This window comes from Salvelinus namaycush, chromosome 30, assembly GCF_016432855.1.
Source record: "Salvelinus namaycush isolate Seneca chromosome 30, SaNama_1.0, whole genome shotgun sequence".
NCBI classification, from domain to species: Eukaryota; Metazoa; Chordata; class Actinopteri; order Salmoniformes; family Salmonidae; genus Salvelinus; species Salvelinus namaycush.
In genome coordinates, this window is record NC_052336.1 from 8,369,676 (window position 1) to 8,393,181 (window position 23,506).

General features: G+C 43.8%; 1 protein-coding gene across 1 annotated transcript in view; it reads right to left on the reverse strand.

The window, feature by feature from the left end:
• Window positions 1-13,564: 13,564 nt before the first annotated feature.
• The window catches only part of LOC120024722 (ras-related protein R-Ras2), a 39,118-nt gene continuing 29,176 nt past the window's right edge, over window positions 13,565-23,506 (reverse strand). Inside the window, exons 2-6 of the mRNA XM_038968988.1 lie at window positions 21,057-21,144; window positions 20,764-20,866; window positions 19,414-19,522; window positions 18,191-18,309; window positions 13,565-15,770 (exon numbers count right to left, since the gene is read on the reverse strand). Coding sequence (XP_038824916.1) covers window positions 15,683-15,770; window positions 18,191-18,309; window positions 19,414-19,522; window positions 20,764-20,866; window positions 21,057-21,144 — 507 coding nt within the window. The 3' untranslated portion in view covers window positions 13,565-15,682. The remainder of the gene's footprint in view (window positions 15,771-18,190; window positions 18,310-19,413; window positions 19,523-20,763; window positions 20,867-21,056; window positions 21,145-23,506) is intronic.

Below are 23,506 nucleotides of genomic sequence, written 5' to 3' on the forward strand. Positions count from 1 at the left end.
CAGGGTGCTTGGACGACCTGTACGTCTCCTTCCTAGAGTATCGCATTTCCACCTCAGGGGTGGAGATGGAGAGTGACCGCATTTCAGCCGTGCGCAATTGGCCGACTCCCACCACGGTAAAGGAGGTGCAGCGGTTTTTAGGGTTTGCCAATTACTACCGGAGATTTATCCAGGGTTTTGGCCAGGTGGCGGCCCCCATTACCTCACTGCTGAAGGGGGGTCCTGTACGTTTGCAGTGGTTGGCTGAGGCGGACAGGGCTTTTTGGCACCTAAGGGCTCTGTTTACCTCGAGGTGGACGCGTCCGAGGCTGGGATAGGAGCCGTGCTCTCGCAGCGCTCGGGCACGCCACTGAAGCTCCGCCCTTGCGCCTTTTTCTCTAACAAGTTCAGCCCGGCGGAGCGGAACTATGATGTGGGGGACCGGGAGCTGTTGGCTGTGGTTAAGGCTTTGAAGGTGTAGAGACATTGGCTTGAGGGGGCTAAACACCCTTTTCTCATCTGGACTGACCACTGGAGTACATCCGGGCAGCGAGGAGACTGAATCCTCGTCAGGGAAGGTGGGCCATGTTTTTTACCCGTTTTGTGTTCACCCTGTCCTACAGACCAGGTTCCCAAAATGTGAAGGCAGATGCACTGTCCCGGCTGTATGGCACAGAGGAGCGGCCCATGGATCAGACTCCCATACTCCCGGCCTCCTGCCTGGTAGCGCCGGTCGTATGGGAGCTGGACACGGACATTGAGCAGGCGTTACGTACAGAGCCCGCTCCCCTCCAGTGTCCCGTCGGGCGTCTGTACATTCTGTCTACTGTCCGTGACCAGTTGATCTATTGAGCCCACACATCACCCTCCTCTGGTCATCCGGGGATCGGTCGGACGGTGCGCTGTCTGACTGGGAAGTACTGGTGGCCTACCTTGGCAAAGGACGTGAGGGTTTATGTTTCCTCCTGCTCGGTGTGCGCCCAGTGTAAAGCTCCTAGACACCTGCCCAGAGGTAAGCTACATCCCTTACCCGTTCCACAGCGGCCTTGGTCACACCTGTCGGTGGATTTCCTGACCGATCTTCCTCTCTCACAGGGAAACACCACGATCCTGGTTGTTGTGGATCGTTTCTCTAAGTCCTGTCGTCTCCTCCCTCTGCCCGGTCTCCCTACGGCCCTACAGACTGCGGAGGCCTTGTTTACACAAGTCTTCCGGCACTACGGGGTGCCTGAGGATATAGTGTCTGATCGAGGTCTCCAGTTCACGTTGAGAGTCTGGAGGGCGTTCATGGAATGTCTGGGGGTCTCGATCAGCCTTACCTCAGGTTTTCACCCCAAGAGTAATGGGCAGGTGGAGAGAGTGAACCAGGATGTGGGCAGGTTTCTGAGGTCTTATTGCCAGGACCGGCCGGGGGAGTGGGTGACGTTCGTGCCCTGGCCAGAGATGGCGCAGAACTTGCTCTGCCACTCCTCCACTAACCTCTCCCCTTTCCAGTGTGTATTGGGGTACCAGCCGGTTCTGGCGCCGTGGCATTAGAGTCAGACCGAGGCTCCTGCGGTGGATGACTGGTTCAGGCACACGGAGGAGACATGGGAGGCCGCCCATGCTCACCTCCAGTGGGCCACGCTGCGCCAAAAAACCAGCGCGGACTGTCACCGCAGTGAGGCCCCGGTGTTCGCACCGTGGGACCGGGTCTGGCTCTCGACCCGAAACCTGCCCCTCCGCCTGCCCTGCCGGAAGCTGGGTCCGCGGTTTGTGGGGCCATTTAAAGTGTTGAAGAGAGTGAACGAGGTGTGTTACAGGTTACAGCTTTCCCCCGATTACCGTATTAACCCCTCGTTTCATGTGTCTCTCCTCAGGCCGGTGGTGGTTGGTCCGCTCCAGGAGTCTGAGGTACAGGAGGTTCCTTCGCCCCCTCTGGACATCGAGGGGGCCCCGGCGTACTCCGTTCGGTCCATCCTGGATTCGAGGCGTCGGGCGAGGGGCTTTCAATACCTCGTGGAGTGGGAGGGGTACGGTCCGAAGTAGAGGTGCTGGGTGCCGGTGGAGGACGTGTTGGACCCTTCAATGCTGCGGGAGTTCCACCATCTCCGGCCAGATCGCCCTGTGCCTCGCCTTCCAGGTCGTCGCGCTGCTCAAGGGGGGGGGGGGGGGGGGGTACTGTCACGAAGTCGGCTCCTCTCCTTGTTCGGGCGGCGTTCGACGTCACCGGTCTTCTAGCCATCGCCGCTCCACTTGTCATTGTTCCATTTGTTTTATCTTGTTTCCCCGCACACCTGGTTTACATTCCCTAATCACACTACATATATATTCCCTCTGTTTCCCCCATGTCTTTGTGTGGACTTGTTTTGTTACATGTTACGCGCCAGGCTGGTTTTTCCCCGGGTACCATGTTGAACCCGAGTGTGTTTATTGTTTAACTTATGCATGATTGTGACTGTTGTCGCGCTTTGCACTTTTGCCATTTAGCTGGAGGTTTTTGACGCAGTTGCGTCCGTCTGTTGTTACTTCTGCCAATTAAAGTGTGCGCCTGATCACAACTCTCCGCTCTCCTGCACCTGACTTCTTACCAGTAGCGCACAGCCTGACATAAGTGAAGTGGATTTACATCTGGTATTGGAATTGCGGTAACAGAATTTCATCATGGGTCCCTGATCTGTACGACACAGAAATGCATAATTATGGATAATGTCATTCTCTTCATGATGATCTATACTAAATACCTACACAAAATGTATAAAATATACAATATCCTCCTTTGCATATTTGGGTATTATTCTACACACTGGCTATTATTTTAATGAGCTCTGCCCCCAAACAAGACCAAATTTGTTGGTCTGGACTAAATCTGAACCAATCCTAGATATCTATGTTTCACTAGTTTGTACATCAAGTATAGCACAGTAGAGCTCAGAAGAGTACAGTAGAGTACAGCACAGCAGAGTAGAGTTCAGTACAGTAGAAGACAAAGTAGATTATAGTTCAGTAAAGTAGAGTATAGTTAAGTGCAATAGTGTACTGAACTCTAGTTAATCTAGTGTACTCTACTTTTGTTTGCTGTACTGTGCTGTCCAAACTTGTGAACCCAACTGTGGTTTATGACTACTATGATTTCCCGTTGTAGTCAATTCAATCACAGAAATTCCATTACCAATTTTTTTTTAATTCCGTTACCGGTTTGGTAACGGAATTAAGTTTTAATCACTTAATAATTCATAAACAAAGTTGATATCAGTAAAAAACACTGTCTAATTGATAGGTTTACCTTTCCTTGTTACTTCTGTGAATTTTAATTATCATCCCTCATGAGGGAGAGAAATTAGAAAATATCTTAAAAGATACAGCATGTGGGTTTTTGGTAACGGAATTTCAAGCCACAAGGCAATGTTTCTTAAATTTACAGAAAGGCAGAAAAATATATCCAAAATGAAATATGTGTTGATATTAGTTGGCAAGGGTCTTTGATGTATTTGTAATACCTTTAAAGACTTTTTCTGCTAGATGTTTTGCAAGACCCCTTTCCCATCTGTTTGACCAGAAATCAAAGCCTTGCTTATTCCACATTTTTAGGATGGAAAAGGGTTGAAAAATGTATATGCCTTAATAAATACATTTTAAAAAAGAGACTCTTAGCTTTCATTTGACATGCTCCTATGTTGGTGCTCATGGGTCCTTTTACATGGAAATAACCCTGTGTTACTGAGACAGAGCACTATTATCAATAACAGTAAGACAGACAGGTTAGGATGTGGGAATCATATAATTTTTCTACTCTATTTAGTCGTACGATTCAAGTAAATAGTGCTTCCTGTCTTTAGATCAGTCTCTACATAGCATATGAACTCGTACCAAAGTTTATATGTTAGTACACACAGTAATACACACACATGACTATGTATGTGCATGTGTGTGTGTGCGCGCATTTAATGTACTATGCACAGTATGTCATATGTTGTATGTCTGCCTAGCGCCTACAGTGTCTCTGTGTGTGTGTGTCATTCCCCACCACTACACAGATTATGGATGTGAGATCTCACACATTGGTACCCCGTGTCATCACCCATTCATCTGTGACGCAGGAGCAGGTGTGCAGCGTGGACCATCCAAACTCCAACAGTGCATTAACCCCCAGAGATGTTCTCAGAAATACAATGGCAGCACACACAGAAAATGGCCCACTCACCAACACTACTCACTAACCCCAAAAACATCAAATGATTACTTAAAATGTTTGCCCCTGCAATAATGCACTTTATTGCAGTACTGGCTTAATTATTGTATTAAATAATTTATATGTAATAGGTTCCTTCTGTAAAGAAGGAATTGTTAGAGGTCCATAAAGAAGTGCTGTAAAACTGCAATGTACCATGTGAGGCGATACCAAATCAGAGACTAATGAGATCTCCTGCCATTTATGTAGATTTTTTTCAGCAGACACACAATAATTATGAAAACACAATCTGTGAGAATGTGATCCCCTCCTCTCGTTGAATAGTATCTCTCCTCACCACCTTGGCTCTCCATCGCTCTGTGGTTGCTGTGTTTACTGGCTGCCAGGCCTGTTGAACTAACACATTGTGAGTGCACTGCTCCTACCTTCGCAGGCACAGCCATGAATTACGATGCCTGCACAAACACACACCTGGTCCATGAGCAGAGCATATTCAAACCATAGCAGCACCTTTGAGGTTGCATATGGCCCAGAAACATTTTCTAATGAACCTGAGACCAGCCCGAGGGAACTCATAAATTGGAATGAAAAATGTAAGCATTTTAAAAATCAGGATCAAATTCTCCTCTAACAGTGAGAGATGCACTGCATAGAAGCTGGAGCAATCATTACTTACATATAAAATACCATACCCATAGTATCAGCTAAGCCAGAAAAAATACATACAAGAGCTGCTGTTTAGTTTGTAAGTGGGTTATTAACTGTGGATGTTGATTTTTGTTGTTTGTGTCAGCTGCCTTTTATGACTGTATTGCAAGTGTCAAATTCATGTGACACATGTCTGATGGAGTGCCATTTCATGTGTACTGCATACAGACATCACTAGAGGGGTCAAACATGGATCAAGCACTACAGTAATGAACGGCTTCTGGCATCTCTCCACACAACAAACCATTACATCTCTCTCAGTCACATTTTAGGAGCAGAGCAACCTGCCTCTATTCATTCATTTGCATGTCATATACAATACCTACTCATTCAAAGGTTATTTATTTGTACTATTTTCACATTGTAGAATAATAGTGAAGACATCAAAACTATGAAATAACACATGGAATCATGTAGCAACCAAAAAAAGGCTTAAACAAATCAAAATGTATTTTAGATTCTTCAAAGTAGCCACCCCCTTTGCCTTAATGACAGCTTTGCACACTCCCGGCATTCGCTCAACCAGCTTCACCTGGAATGCTTTTCCAACAGGCTTGAAGGAGTTCCCACATATGCTGAGCACTTGTTGGCTGCTTTTCCTTCACTCTGCGGTTCAAATCATCCAAAACCATCTCAAATAAGGTTGAGGTCGGGTGATTGTGGAGGCCAGGTCATCTGATGCAGCACTCCATCTCTCTCCTTGGTCAAATAGCCCTTACAAAGCCTGGAGGTGTGTTTGGGGTCATTGTCCTGTTGAAAAACAAATGATAGTCCCACTAAGTGCAAACCAGATGGGATGGCATATCGCTGCAGAATGCTGTGGTAGCCATGCTGGTTAAGTGTGCCTTGAATTCTAAATAAATCACAGACAGTGTCACCAGCAAAGCACCCCCACACCATCACACCTCCTCCATGCTTCACGGTGGGAATCACACATGCAGAGATCATCCGTTCACCTACTCTGCGTCTCACAAAGACACTGCATTTGTAACCAGAAATCTCACATTTGGACTCATCAGACCAAAGGACAGATTTCCACCGGTCTAATGTCCATTGCTCGTGTTTCTTGACCTTTATTGGTGCGCTTTAGTAGTGGTTTCTTAGCAGCAATTCAACCATGAAGGTCTGATTCACGCAGTCTCCTCTGAACAGTTGAAGTTGAGATGTCTGTTACTTGAACTCTGAAGCATTTATTTGTGCTGCAATATCTGAGGCTGGTAACTCTAATGAACTGATCCTCTTCAGCAGAGGAAACTCTGGGTCTTCCTTTCCCGTGGCGGTCCTCATGGGAGCCAGTTTCATCATAGCGCTTGATGGTTTTTGCGACTGCACGTGAAGAAACTTTTAAAGTTCTTGATCTTTTCCGTATTGACTGACCTTCATGTCTTAAAGTAATGATGGACTGTTGTTTCTCTTTGCTTATTTGAGCTGTTCTTGCCATAATATGGACTTGGTATTTTACCAAATAGGGCTATCTTCTGTATACCCACCTACCTTGTCACAACACAACTGATTGGCTCAAACTCATTAAGGAAATAAATTCCATAAATTATCTTTTAATATTATAAGGCACACCTGTTAACTGAAATGCATTCCAGGTGACAACCTCATGAAGCTGGTTGAGAGAATGCCAAGAGTGTGCAAAGCTGTGATCAAGGCAAAGGGTGGCTATTTGAAGAATCTCAAATATTGACTCTGTACCGGCACCCCTTGTATATATTGTTATTTTTTAGTGCTGCTCTTTAATTACTTGTTACTTTTATTTCTTATCTGTATTTTTTGAAACTGCACTGTTGATTAGGGGCTCGTATGTAAGCATTTCACTGTAAGTATTCGGCGCATGTGACTAATAAAATTAGATTTGATTCCACATGTGTTATTTCATAGTTTTGATGTCTTCACTATTATTCTACAATGTAGAAAATAGTACAAATAAAGAAAAAAACTGGAATGAGTAGGTGTGTCTAAACTTTTGTCTGGTACTGTATATCATGAACACAAAAACATCAAACATCAAGAATGTGTTACTGCCTAGGAGACGTGCTGAGAGGCTTCAGCTTAAATCTCCCTCTCTTCTCCCCCACCCCCATTGTTGCACAGCGCTGAGAGAAATCGTATGAAGCTGTAGGAGACCCAGAATCTCTCGCTGCATTCTCTTGGGATGCCCAAGCAGCACAGTTACTGTGTCTAGAATACCAATCACACTGTAAGAGCTTACGAGAGCTGGGCCACAAGCATCCCACTGGGCACAAACGTCAATTCAACGTCTATTCCATGTTGGTTCAACGTCATTTCATTGAAATGAGGTGGAAACAATGTGGATTCAACCAGTGTGTGCTCAGTTGGATGTTGTTTACTGACTGACTGTGTGTGCTCATGTTGTGTGCTGACCAATAAGGAAAGACATTATAGTCAGAACATAAAGACTAGCAAGCATCGGTCTGTACTGTAGCTGTTTGATGCAGAAATAGAAAAATAAGTTATTTCCCCACTTACTGTACCAGTCCTGACAAAGCTTACTACAACTCAAATATACTGAAAGCTGTTTCATCTGACCGTGAGTTAAAATAAGAAAAGAAAAAACAGAAAATGTAAGTTACAGAACATACATCCTCCTAGGATCCGTCACACTGTATTTGTTTGAGGAAATCAACATTGCTGTAGTATCAGACAAATCACTGCTTCGACACACACACACACACACACACACACACACACACACACACACACACACACACACACACACACACACACACACACACACACACACACACCTTATCTAGGTCATATCAATTTGTCATGCCAGTGTCAAAATACCTCATGATGACAACTGATTTAGTGTAGACTGCATGACAGCCTGATACATATACTATCAATATCAGGATTGCAGCCCATGTCAATTTATATATATCTATATCTAGACTAAGTTACTGCATTTAATTGGTTTTGTAGGTTGGTTCATCAATCACAACCAACTTCTGATTAGATATGACAATGGTAGCCTGCTAAACAAAGGCAAAGGAGAGGTTCTGGTGGCAAATTGGTGATATCAGCTCGCATACCAAGGTAAATGTTGACAAAGGATAGACGCTTACCTGTCATAACTCCATCGACTGTATGACATGCTCCTGTTGCTGCTGACTCCTTCCATGACTTCTACGGGGTGTTGCTAAATAGGGTTCAACGTGACACGAAAATAAAACCTGGGTTTAGATGCCACGCCGATATTTATCACCAGTTCTAGCGTTTCCTCCTCGAACGAATGGGAGTTGAGATGTGGTGTACATCGATTCAGGGATTCACTTTCTATAGGCTATACCATTTGGAATGTGAAGGGAAAAATCAGTGCGCGCAAGTTGACAAGCTTGTCAATAATTTGACGAATGCATGGGTTACTCCATTGGTTGCGCGCACGCAGGCGTGTCCCCATCTATTTCGATTAAATACATCATCGCGTAATTTTCAGATCACAACGAGCAAAAACATCAAATTTCACTTGTATTTCATTAAAATATGTAAAATCTCCATCCTCTGTAAAAGTGTCCCCCAGATTGTAACGCTCGTTGGTCTCATCTGGTGATGATGTTAGAAAGGTGTAGCATTGTGATTTGAATAATTATCTGTATTTGTTGGCCTGCCATTCATTCCATTATTATTGAATTATTAATGGACAGTAATTGAACTCTATCTCCTTGGGCATGATTGATAGCCTACACATGCTTACATATTCATGTTTTCTTCTGGTTGCACTGTAAATGAAAGATCATTTTCAGGCATATACAAGTGGTCAGAGCTATCTGTTGATATTTCTTGGCCATGTATACCTACGTATTCTGGGGAGACATACCTTCTGTAAAAATGTCTTTGCCTCAGAAAATCAATTTTGACTGAAAGCAATGCCTTAATAACACAGAGAAATCACTGCTTCTGTACACACACACACACACACACACACACACACACACACACACACACACACACACACACACACACACACACACACACACACACACACACACACACACACACATGCGCGTACACACACACACATCAGCTTCAATGTATTTATTAACACTGATTGATAACATAAGCCAGTTACAGAAAGCATGGGTTTAATCTTTTTGGGTTGCGTCTGGAGGTGTTTGGCACATAGGCTTATTATTACCTTTAACACAACCTGTTGACCCTGAATCCCTTAAACTCTCCTTGACAGCTCAGAGGGGGAGAGAGAGAGATGTGATGAATGCCTGACAGCCAATGTCCCTTAGGATTGGCCTTGAAGGTCGCTAAGCAAAGGCATTGAAAAAGCAGAGTGACAGTTGCCAATTTGGAGCAGTCATATAGTAGAACATATATATAGAAGATAATTATATTGAAGAAAAATATAAACGCAACATGCAACAATTTCAAAGATTTTACTGAGTTACAGTTCATATAAGGAAATCAGTCAATTGAAATAAAATACATTCATTAGGCCTTAATCTATGGATTTCACATAACTGAGCAGCCAATTAGAATGAGTTTTTCCCCACAAAAGGGCTTTATTACAGACAAAAGTCCCCCCCCCCACCCAAAGCCCCCCCCCAGACAATCCCACAGGTGAAGAATGTGTGGATGTCCTGGGCTGGCATGGTTACAGGTGGTATGTCACCTGTTATGAGGCCAGTTGGACGTACTGCCAAATTCTCAAACCAAAAAAACGGAGTCAGTTTATTGTAGACAAATGAACATTCAATTCTCTGGCAACAGCTCTTGTGGACATTCCTGCAGTCGGCATGCCAATTGCACACTCCCTCAAAACTTGAGACATCTGTGGCATTGTGTTGTGTGACAAATCTTCACAGTTTAAAGTGGCCTTTTATTGCCCCCAGCATAAGGTGCACCTGTGTAATGATCATGCTGCTTAACCAGCTTCTTGATATGCCACACCTGTCAGGTGGAGAGATTATTTTTGGCAAAGGAGAAATACTCACTAACAGGAATGTAAACAAATTTGTTCACAACATTTGAGAGAAATTAGCTTTATGTGTGTATGGAACATTTCTGGGAATTTTTTTTCAGCTCATCAAACATGGGACCAACACTTTACCTGTTGCGTTTATATTTTGGTTCAGTGTATATAGCCCACTCCTGCCAAGGCCAAGTCCAACTCATAAGATTTCACAACATTTCTAACAGCACTGCAGGATTGAAAGAGAGTGTGCGGATGAATAAAGGGGTCCCTCATTATCAGGTACATTGAAAGTTCACACAAAAAGCTGTGTCAGTGACAAGAATGAGGTAAACACATATAATGGTCATCAGATTTTCTAAAGCAGCTGGTTTGGATGCCTGCCTTCCGGACTGTGACTTTGAGCCAAATGCAAAGTGAGATCTTTCATTGGGACATTGAGAGAGATTGGGATTTGCCTAGGAAGTGTGGATGAGTGGGCACTCTCCCTCCCTTTCTCCTGCCAAACCCCAGTGTCAATGGATAGACGCTATGAGGGGGTGGCGGTGGACCTTGGCAGTCTCAATAGGGGTCCCTCAGAGGCATGTTGAATCAGCCCCAAGCTCAATAGACAAAGGGGTTGACTCCCTGACAACTGGGACCGGCAGCTCAGACAAACCGTGAGAGTTTGGGGATGTGCAGTAGCCCACTGAGTCATTACTTTAAAAAACACGAGCCAGCTGGGAAATTGTGTCCCAGTGAACAGTTGAGATTATACAATGCCATGTAACAATTATACAATGTCTTGTAACCTTTTCAAATAAATCTCCCACTCCCTCCAGAGAAACTCAGCATGACTGCTGATTGATGGTGCTGGCGAACGAGGAACAGAATTCTCTTTGATTTAATTAGGTGATTTGCAGTAATAAAGGGTGCAATTGAAATCCTTGTCCTTATTAGTGCCCACATTTTAGGCTTTTGAATACAGTAGAGTGAGTCAGCAAAACACAGGTGGAGGGTATGAAACCAAATGGTAACCAAGGGGATGCAGAAATCCATTTAAGAGAGTCACTCAAACATAAAATGCCTACAACAACATGATATTTATGTATTTTGGGCTTTCATTACTATTAAATTCTGAGTTTTCAAGACAGGGTTCTAGTTCGAACCATGTTAAAAGACAAGGAATATCATCCACCATCATCACTGATACATCCAATCAACAGTTTTACGACTTTAAGAGGCACGGCACTTCCCAACATATATCCTATCTCGGCTCCCTCTAGTGTAGACAGTGAGAGAGAACAAATTAAGGAACAGGAGAGAGAGAGGGAGAGAGATGACGTGCAATAAGGTAATAGCGGTAAGTTCATCGCTCTCTAAAAAAGCTCTGAAGAAACCACAAAACTCATATGTATGAGATGACTACCACCAAGCTTAAACTCTCAGTGAAAGGATGGTAATATCCTGGTATTTTAACAGAGCTGGAATAATGAAAATTCATTACAGCACGTAAGGGAATTGTGCCCTCCCAACACTTACAATTTTCTCTGTATCCAATTCCCTTAATCTGAAATGAGAAACTGTAGTATAGTTATACTCCAACGCTCTAACCTTTCATTTGTGGTGGAGCTGATAATCACTGCAGCAGATACAGTGACCTATACTGCATCTCTCCCACATTGACACACAACTGCAAGCACTGTGCTTATGCACACACATTCATGTGGCTCATTGGAAGGTGTGACACCGACAGGTGTGTGTGTGCTCAGTGGTGTCCATCTACTATCTGCTGCAGTGATTATCAGCTCCACCACAAATGAAAGGTTAGAGCGTTGGAGTATAACTATACTACAGTTTCTCATTTCAGATTAAGGGAATTGGATACAGATAAAATTGTAAGTGTTGGGAGGGCAAGGTCACTGTGTGTTCATCTCTACAATGGAACCCCTGAGGGAAAAACAGACTGGAATGTTCCGTGATTCTTCGGTGAGAATACCTAGAGTTATTCACCCAGAATTGCTGCATTGTCAGAGATCTCTACTCCTCTCCTTACTTCAGTATTGCACCCTCAGAGCCCTGTACATCCTCTTCTCTGAGTATAGTACCTGTGTGCCTCTGACTGGGGTATAAATGTGGTTGAGAGAGAAGCCAGGTGGATGTAGTATACTGTACATTAGTATGCATCAGGAGGATCCATCTCTCTGTGCATCCATAGCTGCTCTGTATCAAAGTAACAAGGATACTGTTGTGCTGCCAGTAAGGCACAGACAATTAAGGACATCCTATGGTCTCCCTCCCTTCCCTCTGTGTATTTTGATCAAAGGCCTGCAGTTGAGCGGAGGTCTACAGCCAACTGAGACATATCTCCAGACACAGCCTTTCATGCATTATTTATCTGAGAATTAAGGGGGAAATGTCTCCTGAGCCCAACTGCTGCCATGGCGCCTGGTCAAAGCCTTGCTTTCATTTCTGCCAGCAGATAGAAATGAATGAGATCCAGTTTATGAAAATAAAGTCCTCTGCGTGACTTTTTAGGACCATTACAGATCAAACTTAACTCCACAAATATCACCGGAGCTTATATCTGAGAAATGATTTGACATTTGTGGGGTACAGAGGCCCAGCAGTGACAAATCTGTGCCCCCTGTGTCTCTTTCTAGGTACAGAGGCCCTGGCCTGCAGTGACAAAACTGTCTCTGACTTGTGTAGTGACAGTAGATTGCTACAGCTGTTATGAATGAGTCCAAGCATAATGTGATTGGATTGCCATAGCCATCTGTTCCCCAGTCAATACAATTATTTAGATAATGTAGAACCAGTCAAAGGAGTACAGCTCATATTGATTTCCAGTAGCCTTCACAGTAGACGTTCAGAGGCTATGCATTCAGACTCATGCACCACATCACGTAAGGATTTCTCCAGTATACAGCCGTAGCAGTCAGAATGATACATTGTATGGTTATTTGGTGACAAAGCCAGGTAGAATGGTAATAGCATTTAAATGACTGTGCTTGACTTGAGTGCACTTCACACGGTATTGTTTGCAGCCCAGCAACACCACACAGATGACTCAGAGTCAAGGCCACCGAGAACACACAGCCAAAAGTAGGAATTATCTTCAAGGGTTCTTTTCAAACCAAATCTCACAGTGATCCTCTGTTGATTTGTGAGACATTTGTGCAGGGTGCTATGGCAACCATGGCCCTGTCCTGCTATCTCCACTCCAGAATTGTGTTCTACAGTCTGGAGACGGCCAATCAGATGTGAAGAACTGAAGTGCTGCCTGGCGTCTTACACCATATTTCTGCTGTGATGATGGAGATGACCGCAATAACATGGCCATCAGCCAGAGGTGAGCCACAGGTCACACTTACCCTCCATACAAGAACACATTCGTTCCTATAAGACAGATTTATGCAGCTGGGAGACAATAAGCTATAGTAGAATGAGTTACATCACTAATAAGACATAGACGTTTTCACGCAGACAGTTCAGAGGTGGTGTTAATGTTGGAATGTTATTAGTGAAGACAGTGGTCCATCCTCATTATGACAACAGGTGTTCAGTGGGTATAAAATAATGGAATCTTCTCATCTTATTCCTCTTTGATTGGATACATCCATTTTCTCAAAGCAAAAATATCAAAGCAATATCTGCCAACACAACTGTTATTGTTCCACCTCGCTTCACAATACAAGGTCAACAAAATATGAAGTTCACCAAATACAGGACTTCTCAAAAAAACTAAAACAAAAGGAATATTCGCTACTATAGTTGGCTGAATGACAGATTTTATTATAGCACCAGAAGCTATACATGGGGCAAGGGGCATGGACTTGAAAAGAAAAAAATATATGAATTGAATGTACTGTACATAAAGTCTGCCAAAAGACAGGAGGTGGTACTTACAGACTCCACCATTGAGCAGAACACATGTATCTGTGACCCAAGCCTTGACCTAGAGAACAGTGAAGAGAAGAGTGAACGGCCTACCCACAATCCACCCTGCTAGTAGGTCAGGTGGGCTGAGTGGAGACGTTCAACCAACACATTGGTTGACATTTGCAGTATGGGCAAGGTAGTGGGGAATGGTCAAGGAAAATGTGTCACCAACACCAAGAACTCTTGGAAGATTAGGCCAAATGAGGACCAATCAAATCAAATCAAAACCACGAGAGGAGGAAAGGTTCTGGACCACAGGTTGGTCAAGAACCAATGTAGGCCTACAGTCTTCTTCAGTTCAAAACCAGCTAAGGGAATTATACATTCCTCTTTACATATACACACAGCTGTGCTGTGAGAGCATATTCACTTACAGACATATAAAAATACTTGTCAACTAGTTTGATAAGAAAATAATGTATAAAAGTATAAAGTAAAAACATTTAATCAAGTCCATCAAATAATCATTTTCGTATGTTTCTTTTTGTCTTATATTACATGATGGTATAACAAAACTACAATAATTCATTGGTTTCTATTACGCATAAATACAGATCATATTGAAAAGGATGACAAGACAACAGAATGTGTGAATTGCCTTGATGTTAACTGTAAAGGTGAGAGGTCAGGTGATGTAACCTCCATGTGACTGTGGGAGTCATGGAAACAGCTCCAAACTGGCCCAGAGTCACAACAATAACCTTGGAGAGAACATGAACACATCTCCAAGAATAATTGAAGGTAGTGTGTAACAAACAACCATGTCATTGAAATGAAGTTACAGTTTGTTTATATGAGTGAGCTTCAACAGCTCAATACCTCTGTCTACTTTAAGTAATAACTACGTTCCAAAAGAGAGCCAAATAGATGGTACAAAAATCATTGTTCAAACTGAGAGGGATTGATTTGAAAAGATATGTCAGAGAGGAGCATTTCTGAAACTGGTCTGCTATTAACATCATCATTATCAGTGAGGTACATAAATACTACCCATGGTCTCTTCTGCACTGCTTGTCAAAGATTACAAATATAAAGAGTTTAAAATGTATCATTCTGATTAGGCCAACCTGACTCGGAGATAGTCAACAACAACCGGTAAGAGTCAGAGAAGAGTTGTACAACTAAATAAATAAAACAGCTTTGATATCATGTTATTAGAAGCCTAAAGTCTATGAACCTTACAATGCAAATACAGTAAACATGCCATATTTGGCCAGTGAGATGAGTGCACAATCCATAGACGTAGAAACGGATCCGCTGACGCCGCTGGAAAGTGAAGTTGTCATAATAACTTTAGGGATATCTAGGTTTATACTGTACAGCGTACATACCTGTATACATGTTATGTTCATAGAAGTCAAACCAAAGTCATCAACCTTACACGCTGTACTGTGGCCATTTAATAAGTCATTAGAAATGCGCTTTCAAAATCACAACAAATTTCACTTATGTACAGTAGCGGATTAGCACATGGAAGTAAAAACGGATATGGCATGACATACACAAAGCTTCATAAGATCATCTCTCTATTCTGATGAGAAACTAGTAACTAATAAACCTCTCATTGACATTCTGGATATATATATTTCTCATTCAATCTCGGCAAAAAGTACAAATGTCATTGCAAGGCAAGAAAAAGTCCTTCAGAATACAAAAAATGATATTGTTTAGCTGATTTAAGAGGCAATGTTTAGTGTTAGGACTTTCTCATATGAATTGGATTATTGTTGAAGGTCAAGAGGAGTTTAACATTTGGCGTTGTCAGTTTCTTCTAGAAGTGAAGTCCGGGGGCAGGGGGGGGCAGCAGTTCCTGGTAGCTACCACAGGAACCTCTGTTGAAGTCATGCACGTGGAGAAGGCAGCGCTCAGTCATCCATACAGGATGTCATGTCAGGCAGGAGGCGGGGACTGGTGACAGTAGCTGGGTGAGTGACAGTGATAAGGCCCACTCAGACGATCACACAATGGCAGCCACTCTTGTCCTTTTCTTTCCGCGTGGGTTCTGGCGAGGGCGGGCATTCCTGTTCCTGGAATTTCCTGTGAGGAGAAAGTGCATTATTACGTTATGAGTAAGCAGAGATAGAAGTATTCTAACAAAATAATCTGACTCATTCAAGCAACAATTGTTTTGTTCTGGCTTTGAGTGTAGATGAGATAACATCCTGTCATTGACATTAGGGCATTCTCACATATGAAATTCGGTACTCTGTTTCAGTTTTCTGGAGCGTTTGTGAGAATTCTACAGAATACGTTTTGATTTCACAAAACCTGTAAATAAGAGTTTCAGGGTGCAATTAGCAAGACGCACATTCTACATCAGTGTTTTCCAACCCTGGTCCTCCAGTACCCCCAACAGTACACATGTTTATTGTAACCCTGGACAAGCACACCTGATTCAACTTGTTAACTAATCATCAAGCCCTCAATGAGTTGAATGAGGTGTGCTTGTCCAGGTCTACAATGAAACTGTGTAATGTTGGGGGTACTGGAGGACCAGGGTTGGGAAACACTGTTCTACATGATGTTAGCAAGCTAGCTTGTTTAAAACGGGCAAAAAAGTTCCACGCGTCTCGCACTGCCACCTGGTACACTAGTCATAGATCTTGAACGCACTACTCACGCAGGACCAGGATTCGTTGCAGCTAGAGTTTGTTTCTGTTTCAAACATGCTTTATAGCTCAGATCAGGGTACCAAACTTTCCAGGGTCCAGATCATAAGGGGATATGTGAAAGTGCCCTTAGTGACATTCCATGTGGAAGTATTGCATAAAGCACCTTTCACATGTACTTGAGAAAGACAGACTAGTGCCAGTGAAGGAACAAAAGCTGAAACTACTTCTTTCCCTCAACCCATTGCCACTGTATTCAGGGAGGTATAGTGGGGTTGTGGTGCCACCTACAGTCAGTAATGAATCCACCCACCTGATTACTCTAACCAACTCTACAGTCAGTAATGAATCCACCCACCTGATTACTCTAACTAACTCTACAGTCAGTAATGAATCCACCCACCTGATTACTCTAACTAACTCTACAGTCAGTAATGAATCCACCCACCTGATTACTCTAACTAACTCTACGGTCAGTAATGAATCCACCCACCTGATTACTCTAACTAACTCTACAGTCAGTAATGAATCCACCCACCTGATTACTCTAACCAACTCTACAGTCAGTAATGAATCCACCCACCTGATTACTCTAACTAACTCTACAGTCAGTAATGAATCCACCCACCTGATTACTCTAACCAACTCTACAGTCAGTAATGAATCCACCCACCTGATTACTCTAACCAACTCTACAGTCAGTAATGAATCCACCCGCCTGATTACTCTAACCAACTCTACAGTCAGTAATGAATCCACCCACCTGATTATTCTACAGTCAGTAATGAATCCACCCACCTGATTACTCTAACTAACTCTACAGTCAGTAATGAATCCACCCACCTGATTATTCTACAGTCAGTAATGAATCCACCCACCTGATTACTCTAACTAACTCTACAGTCAGTAATGAATCCACCCACCTGATTACTCTAACCAAATCTACAGTCAGTAATGAATCCACCCACCTGATTACTCTAACCAAATCTACAGTCAGTAATGAATCCACCCACCTGATTACTCTAACCAAATCTACAGTCAGTAATGAATCCACCCACCTGATTATTCTACAGTCAGTAATGAATCCACCCACCTGATTACTCTAACCAACTCTACAGTCAGTAATGAATCCACCCACCTGATTACTCTAACTAACTCTACAGTCAGTAATGAATCCACCCACCTGATTACTCTAACCAACTCTACAGTCAGTAATGAATCCACCCACCTGATTACTCTAACTAACTCTACAGTCAGTAATGAATCCACCCACCTGATTACTCTAACCAACTCTACAGTCAGTAATGAATCCACCCACCTGATTACTCTAACCAACTCTACAGTCAGTAATGAATCCACCCACCTGATTACTCTAACTAACTCTACAGTCAGTAATGAATCCACCCACCTGATTACTCTAACTAACTCTACGGTCAGTAATGAATCCACCCACCTGATTACTCTAACTAACTCTACAGTCAGTAATGAATCCACCCACCTGATTACTCTAACTAACTCTACAGTCAGTAATGAATCCACCCACCTGATTACTCTAACTAACTCTACGGTCAGTAATGAATCCACCCACCTGATTACTCTAACTAACTCTACAGTCAGTAATGAATCCACCCGCCTGATTACTCTAACCAACTCTACAGTCAGTAATGAATCCACCCACCTGATTACTCTAACTAACTCTACAGTCAGTAATGAATCCACCCACCTGATTACTCTAACCAACTCTACAGTCAGTAATGAATCCACCCACCTGATTACTCTAACTAACTCTACAGTCAGTAATGAATCCACCCACCTGATTATTCTACAGTCAGTAATGAATCCACCCACCTGATTACTCTAACCAGCTCGTGGAAAGCCTGGTCTACATTCATACGGATTTTGGCTGAGGCCTCCATATACGTCACCTTGAGCTGTCTGGCCAGCTGCTGGCCCTCCTCCTGGGTCACCTGAAGGGACGAAACAGGTACAGGGATAAATCGTAGATAAATAGCATGTACTCCTTGGCATCACCCTGTGCCCCAGCTGGGTGAAGACTTCACTTTAGGACCAACAGAACGGTTTCAAATGATCAAACAAGAATCGGGAAACTAGGGACATCTGCTGGTGAGGTTGAGAAACACATGGGTCAGAGGGTTCACATCCAAGAGTGGGTCACTAAGAAACATGTAAACAATACAGCAAATGTATCACATTACATTTTACATTAAAATAGCACCTGATTTCTATGTGCTTAGCTAGAATATTGTTGCTTCTGGCCCGTCCTAAACTATTACGACAAGATTAGAGACCAGGGCCCGTATCCACAAAGCGTCTCTGTGTAGGAGTGCTGATCTAGGATCAGTTTAGCATTTTAGTTCATAATAAATAAGATTGTATGGACAGATCCTAGATTAGCACTCCTACTCTGAGACACGTTGTGGATATGGGCCCAGACCTCATTGCAAAATCATTTATTCTAATGTCCTAAAACAGCTGAACCCATTGAGTTGCCAGTAATGGGTAGAATTGAATCATACTCCTTAACCAATATGTTAAAGACCACATTTAGACTAATTAATTTGGATGAATCATATTGAGTTATCAATTCTAACAGAGGCCCCACATTATATTCAGTCAATAAAAATAATTACGACAGTAATTGATGTGATCAATGCATTTACATTTGATCAGATGAGAGAATGTGTTTTATTCCAGCAGATGACAGTGTGGGGTCATGTGGGAAAGTGAACTGCAGCTGAAAGCCAATAAAGGCCACTGAATGAGCCCTCTCCTTTTCACACCCTCCCTCTCTCCTCTTTTCCTCTGTCCCACAATGTTTTTGTTGGTCACCTTCTCTTTCTATCTTTTTCTCACTCCCTCTTTGTCTACCCAAATAGCTCCAGCCACCACCACCACCACCACCACTATCCATTTTCACATTTCAAAATGTAAATTAGAAATTGCACATTTTTAAAGCTTGTTGCTTTATATTTACTTTCCTCACATCACCCTAACATGTACTGTATGTGTATTTGCGCTGTAGCTGGGCTGTTAGGAGGACTGCTACTCACCTGTCTCTGGAGCTCCAGATCTGCTTTATTGCCTACAAGGATCATGGGAAATTCGTCACGGTCTTTGACTCTGAGGATCTGTCTTTGGAATTTGTAGATTTCTTCAAAGCTGTGAAACATAAAGCACGCAGCATCACTCGATGCCCCCAGTAAACTCTACACATTACCCAGCCAGAAGGGAGCTTGGTTACAACACCAAACTGTGACATAGAGCTCAGATATAAAGATAAAGCTGAGATAAAGCTGGTGCCTCTGTGGACCTCCCAGGAATGTTGTCTCACAGCCACAAAAATTAACCCCCCTGCCCTCCCCTCCCCCACTGCACCCAGGCAGACAGGATTGACGTCTCTGTGAATCAGACAGGGTGGGTGAAGGGTGAAGGGGGGTACTCCAGAGCACAGACAGAGAAGTCAATGAACTCCTGTTGTACTGCGTGCCTCAATGTTCCAGAAATGTTTGCATGGGCATTGCAGTAACACCTTGGTGAACTTGTGAGCAGCCTCAGTACAGGCTTACCTGCCTTCCATTGACCAGGGAGGGGTAGCCCTAAGCAGGTCTGTCCCTTTAACCAGAGCTTTGCTCCCCGTTGACTTGAAAGGCTTTTAGTGTAATACAAATATCATGCTAACTGTTTGAACCAAATGGCATACATAGAAATATCCCCCAGAGAGAAAGGGAAACAGAATGTAACCACAAACCCAGGAGTGCATTCTAGTGAATGGCCGCTGGCGGGCAGCTTAGCGAGCACATAGTAAATCTGGAGAGCCTTGACTAACGTAAATGGAGGAAGGAAAGACTGTTTACAGCATACACACAGGGAGAGAGGGGACTCTGAGGGGTGGGTTGAGACACACCACCATCACATTGCTGTACAGGGACCAGGTGGGTGACAAGGGCCCAAGACTGCCCACCACAGTACAGGACAGCACATATAGAGGGGATGCATTCATTCTCATGCAGGTGATTTAATGCAGGGTTTTTACACAGAAAACCAAAGCCTTTGTAAAGAGGTGGATGTTGAAAGAGAGGTATATGAGCAGAGGGGAACAAAAGAGAATGACGACACAGGTTGGCGAGAACGGAAGTGTGGGAGAACAAGAGAGAGTGAGTGAGAGAGATGTATGTGTTTAGCATGAGAGGGAGAGCGAGAGGTCAGGCAGACAGAGGGAGAAAGAGAGAGATAGAGAGAGAAGCGTAGACCAAGATAGGCGCAGATAGAGAGACGCGCAGACAGAAAGAGAGAGAGAGAGTGAGAGAGAAAAGCGCAATCAGAGATAGGTGCAGACAGAGAGAGGCACAGACAGATAGAGAGGCAGCATGGGGGTGACACGTGACTGGGTTGTCACTCACCTTCCTCTGTCAGTGACTGAGAAGACAAGCAGGAAGCCCTCCCCTGTCCTCATGTATTGTTCTCTCATGGCTCCAAACTCTTCCTGTCCGGCCGTGTCCAGGACTAACAAACACAGGGACAGACACGTTAGACACACACACACAGTAGCACTTCTCCTGAAAAAGATGCTGTACAAAACTAAACCCTCCAAGATAAGAACAGTAATCTCCTGTGAAGGCTGGAATTTCTCAATGAACATTAGCGTTGTGGTCAGATTCTCCTGTTTGTTTACAGGCTGAGGGTCTATACTTACTGTCAAGCCGGGCCGCCCTCTCGTCAATGACACACTGCTTCGTATACGAGTCTTCAATTGTGGGATCATAGTCAGTGACAAAGTAGGACTGGAGAGAGAAAGAGGGAGAGAGAAAGGGGGAGAGTGAACATGGTGTACAGCAAGGACTGAGGAGACATACATCAGAGAAGGCAGTGAGATAAACATCCGGCTTTGGCTCGGTCTTCTAGAGAGTAAACACTCCATCCACTTGTGTTGTTGAGTAACTCGTTGACCTCTACACTACTATGCAGCATGCAGGAGGTAAACACATAATCCTGACCCGTGTGTTGTGAAAGCCAGGGTAAATACGGACTCACATAACATAACCACTCCACTGTTTCTGAAGGCCACAGGAAAACAAGGTCATCTGGAGTGTTCATGACCAAAACACTGATAATGTCACTGGCACTTCTGTCGCCACTATTCCAACAATGACACTACTTAGCCATCTTCCAGAGGCTGGTAATGAAGCAGTGACTGGGACTGCCTGTCTGTCTCCATTATGAGCAGGATGCTCGGAGTAGGTAGAGACGGGGCTTGAAGCTGTGCATTTTATTACATTTTCTCTGCATGTTTTGTAGGCCTCTCCTGTGGGACTAGTTAAGTGACAGCTGAGAACGACATACAAAGCATGTCCTATATCAGAGTGGAACACAGTGCACTGGCTACATGTGGACAGGAGGGGTGGACTCACTGCTGAGCATAACATTATGTCACTACAGGTAAAAATACATTTACATTTGAGTCATTTAGCAGACGCTCTTATCCAGAGAAACTTACAGGAGCAATTAGGGTTAAGTGCCTTGCTCAAGGGCACATTGACAGATTTTTCACCTAGTAGGCTCAGGGATTCGAACCACCGACCTTTCGGTTACTGGCCTAACACTCTTAAACACTAGGCTACCATGAATAAAACAGTCTAAATTTGTTCAAATGCATGAATCATCTTTCCATTTTCCTTTTAAACAAACTATTGTGACAGGAGTGGATCTAATCTGGTAGTGGATTAAATCAGTGTACGTGTATTGATTCATGGCACATGGTCACCTGTTTGACTGTTAAAATATGCATTGTCATTTTCAGTTAATCCACCGACGCAGATGGAAATATACTGCCTTCTCTCCCTGCCTCTTTCTCTCCCTCAATAAACCCCTCTTTCTTACTACCTACTCCACACACTCTCCAACTCTCTCACACGCATTATTTCATACAAATTCCCTTTTCTCTCCATATTTCTCTGTTGCACACATAAACTCGCCCCTTCCCTTCCCATACTATCTGTCTCTCCCTCACCCGAGCTCATTCCTTCTCTCTCCCCATTTCTCTCCCTCCCCCATGCCTCTCCCTCTCCCCCCATGCCTCTCCCTCTCTCCCCATGCCTCTCCCTCTCTCCCCATGCCTCTCCCTCTCTCCCCATGCCTCTCCCTCTCTCCCCATGCCTCTCCCTCTCTCCTCATGCCTCTCCCTCTCTCCTCATGCCTCTCTCTCCCTCCCCCCATGCCTCTCCCTCTCTCCCTAGTCCTCTCTGTATGCACTGCATGCATGCTGACATCACGTCCACTTGGCACTGTTCAATAATTCATCAGCGGTCCTGCATATGTCTGCAGCCTGCTCTGCTGCTCCACTCTCTCCATGCTGGTTCCCCTGATTGATGAGGCTGCAGTACAGTGAAGTGCAGGCTGAGAAAGAAAGAGCGTGACAGAGAAAGAGAGAATGTATATCCAGAAACAGCACTGGCTGTGTCCAGTAATATACAGTAGAAGTCAGAAGTTTACATACATCTTAGCCAAATACATTTCAACTCAGTTTTTCACAATTCCTGACATTTAATCCTAGTAAAAATTCCCTGTTTTAGGTCAGTTAGGATCACCACTTTATTTTTAAAATGTGAAATGTCAGAATAATAGTAGAGAGAATGATTTATTTCAGCTTTTATTTCATTCATCACATTCCCAGAGGGTCAGAAGTTTACATACACTCAATTGGTATTTGGTAGCATTGCCTTTACATTGTTTAACCTGGGTCAAACGTTTCAGGTAGCCTTCCACAAGCTTCCTACAATACGTTGGGTGAATTTTGGCCCATTCCTCCTGACAGAGCTGGTGTAACTGAGTCAGGTTTGTGGGCCTCTTTATTCGCATACGCTTTTTCAGTTTTACCCACAAATTTTCTATAGGATTGAGGTCAGGGCTTTGTGATGGCCACTCCAATACCTTGACTTGGTTGTCATTAAGCCATTTTGCCACAACTTTGGAAGTGTGCTTGGGGTCATTTGTGACCAAGTTTTAACTTCCTGACTGATGTCTTGAGATTTTGCTTCAATATATCCACATCCTTTTCCTACCTCATGATGCCACCTATTTTGTGAAGTGCACCAGTCCCTCCTGCAGCAAAGCACACCCACAACATGATGCTGCCACCCCAGTGCT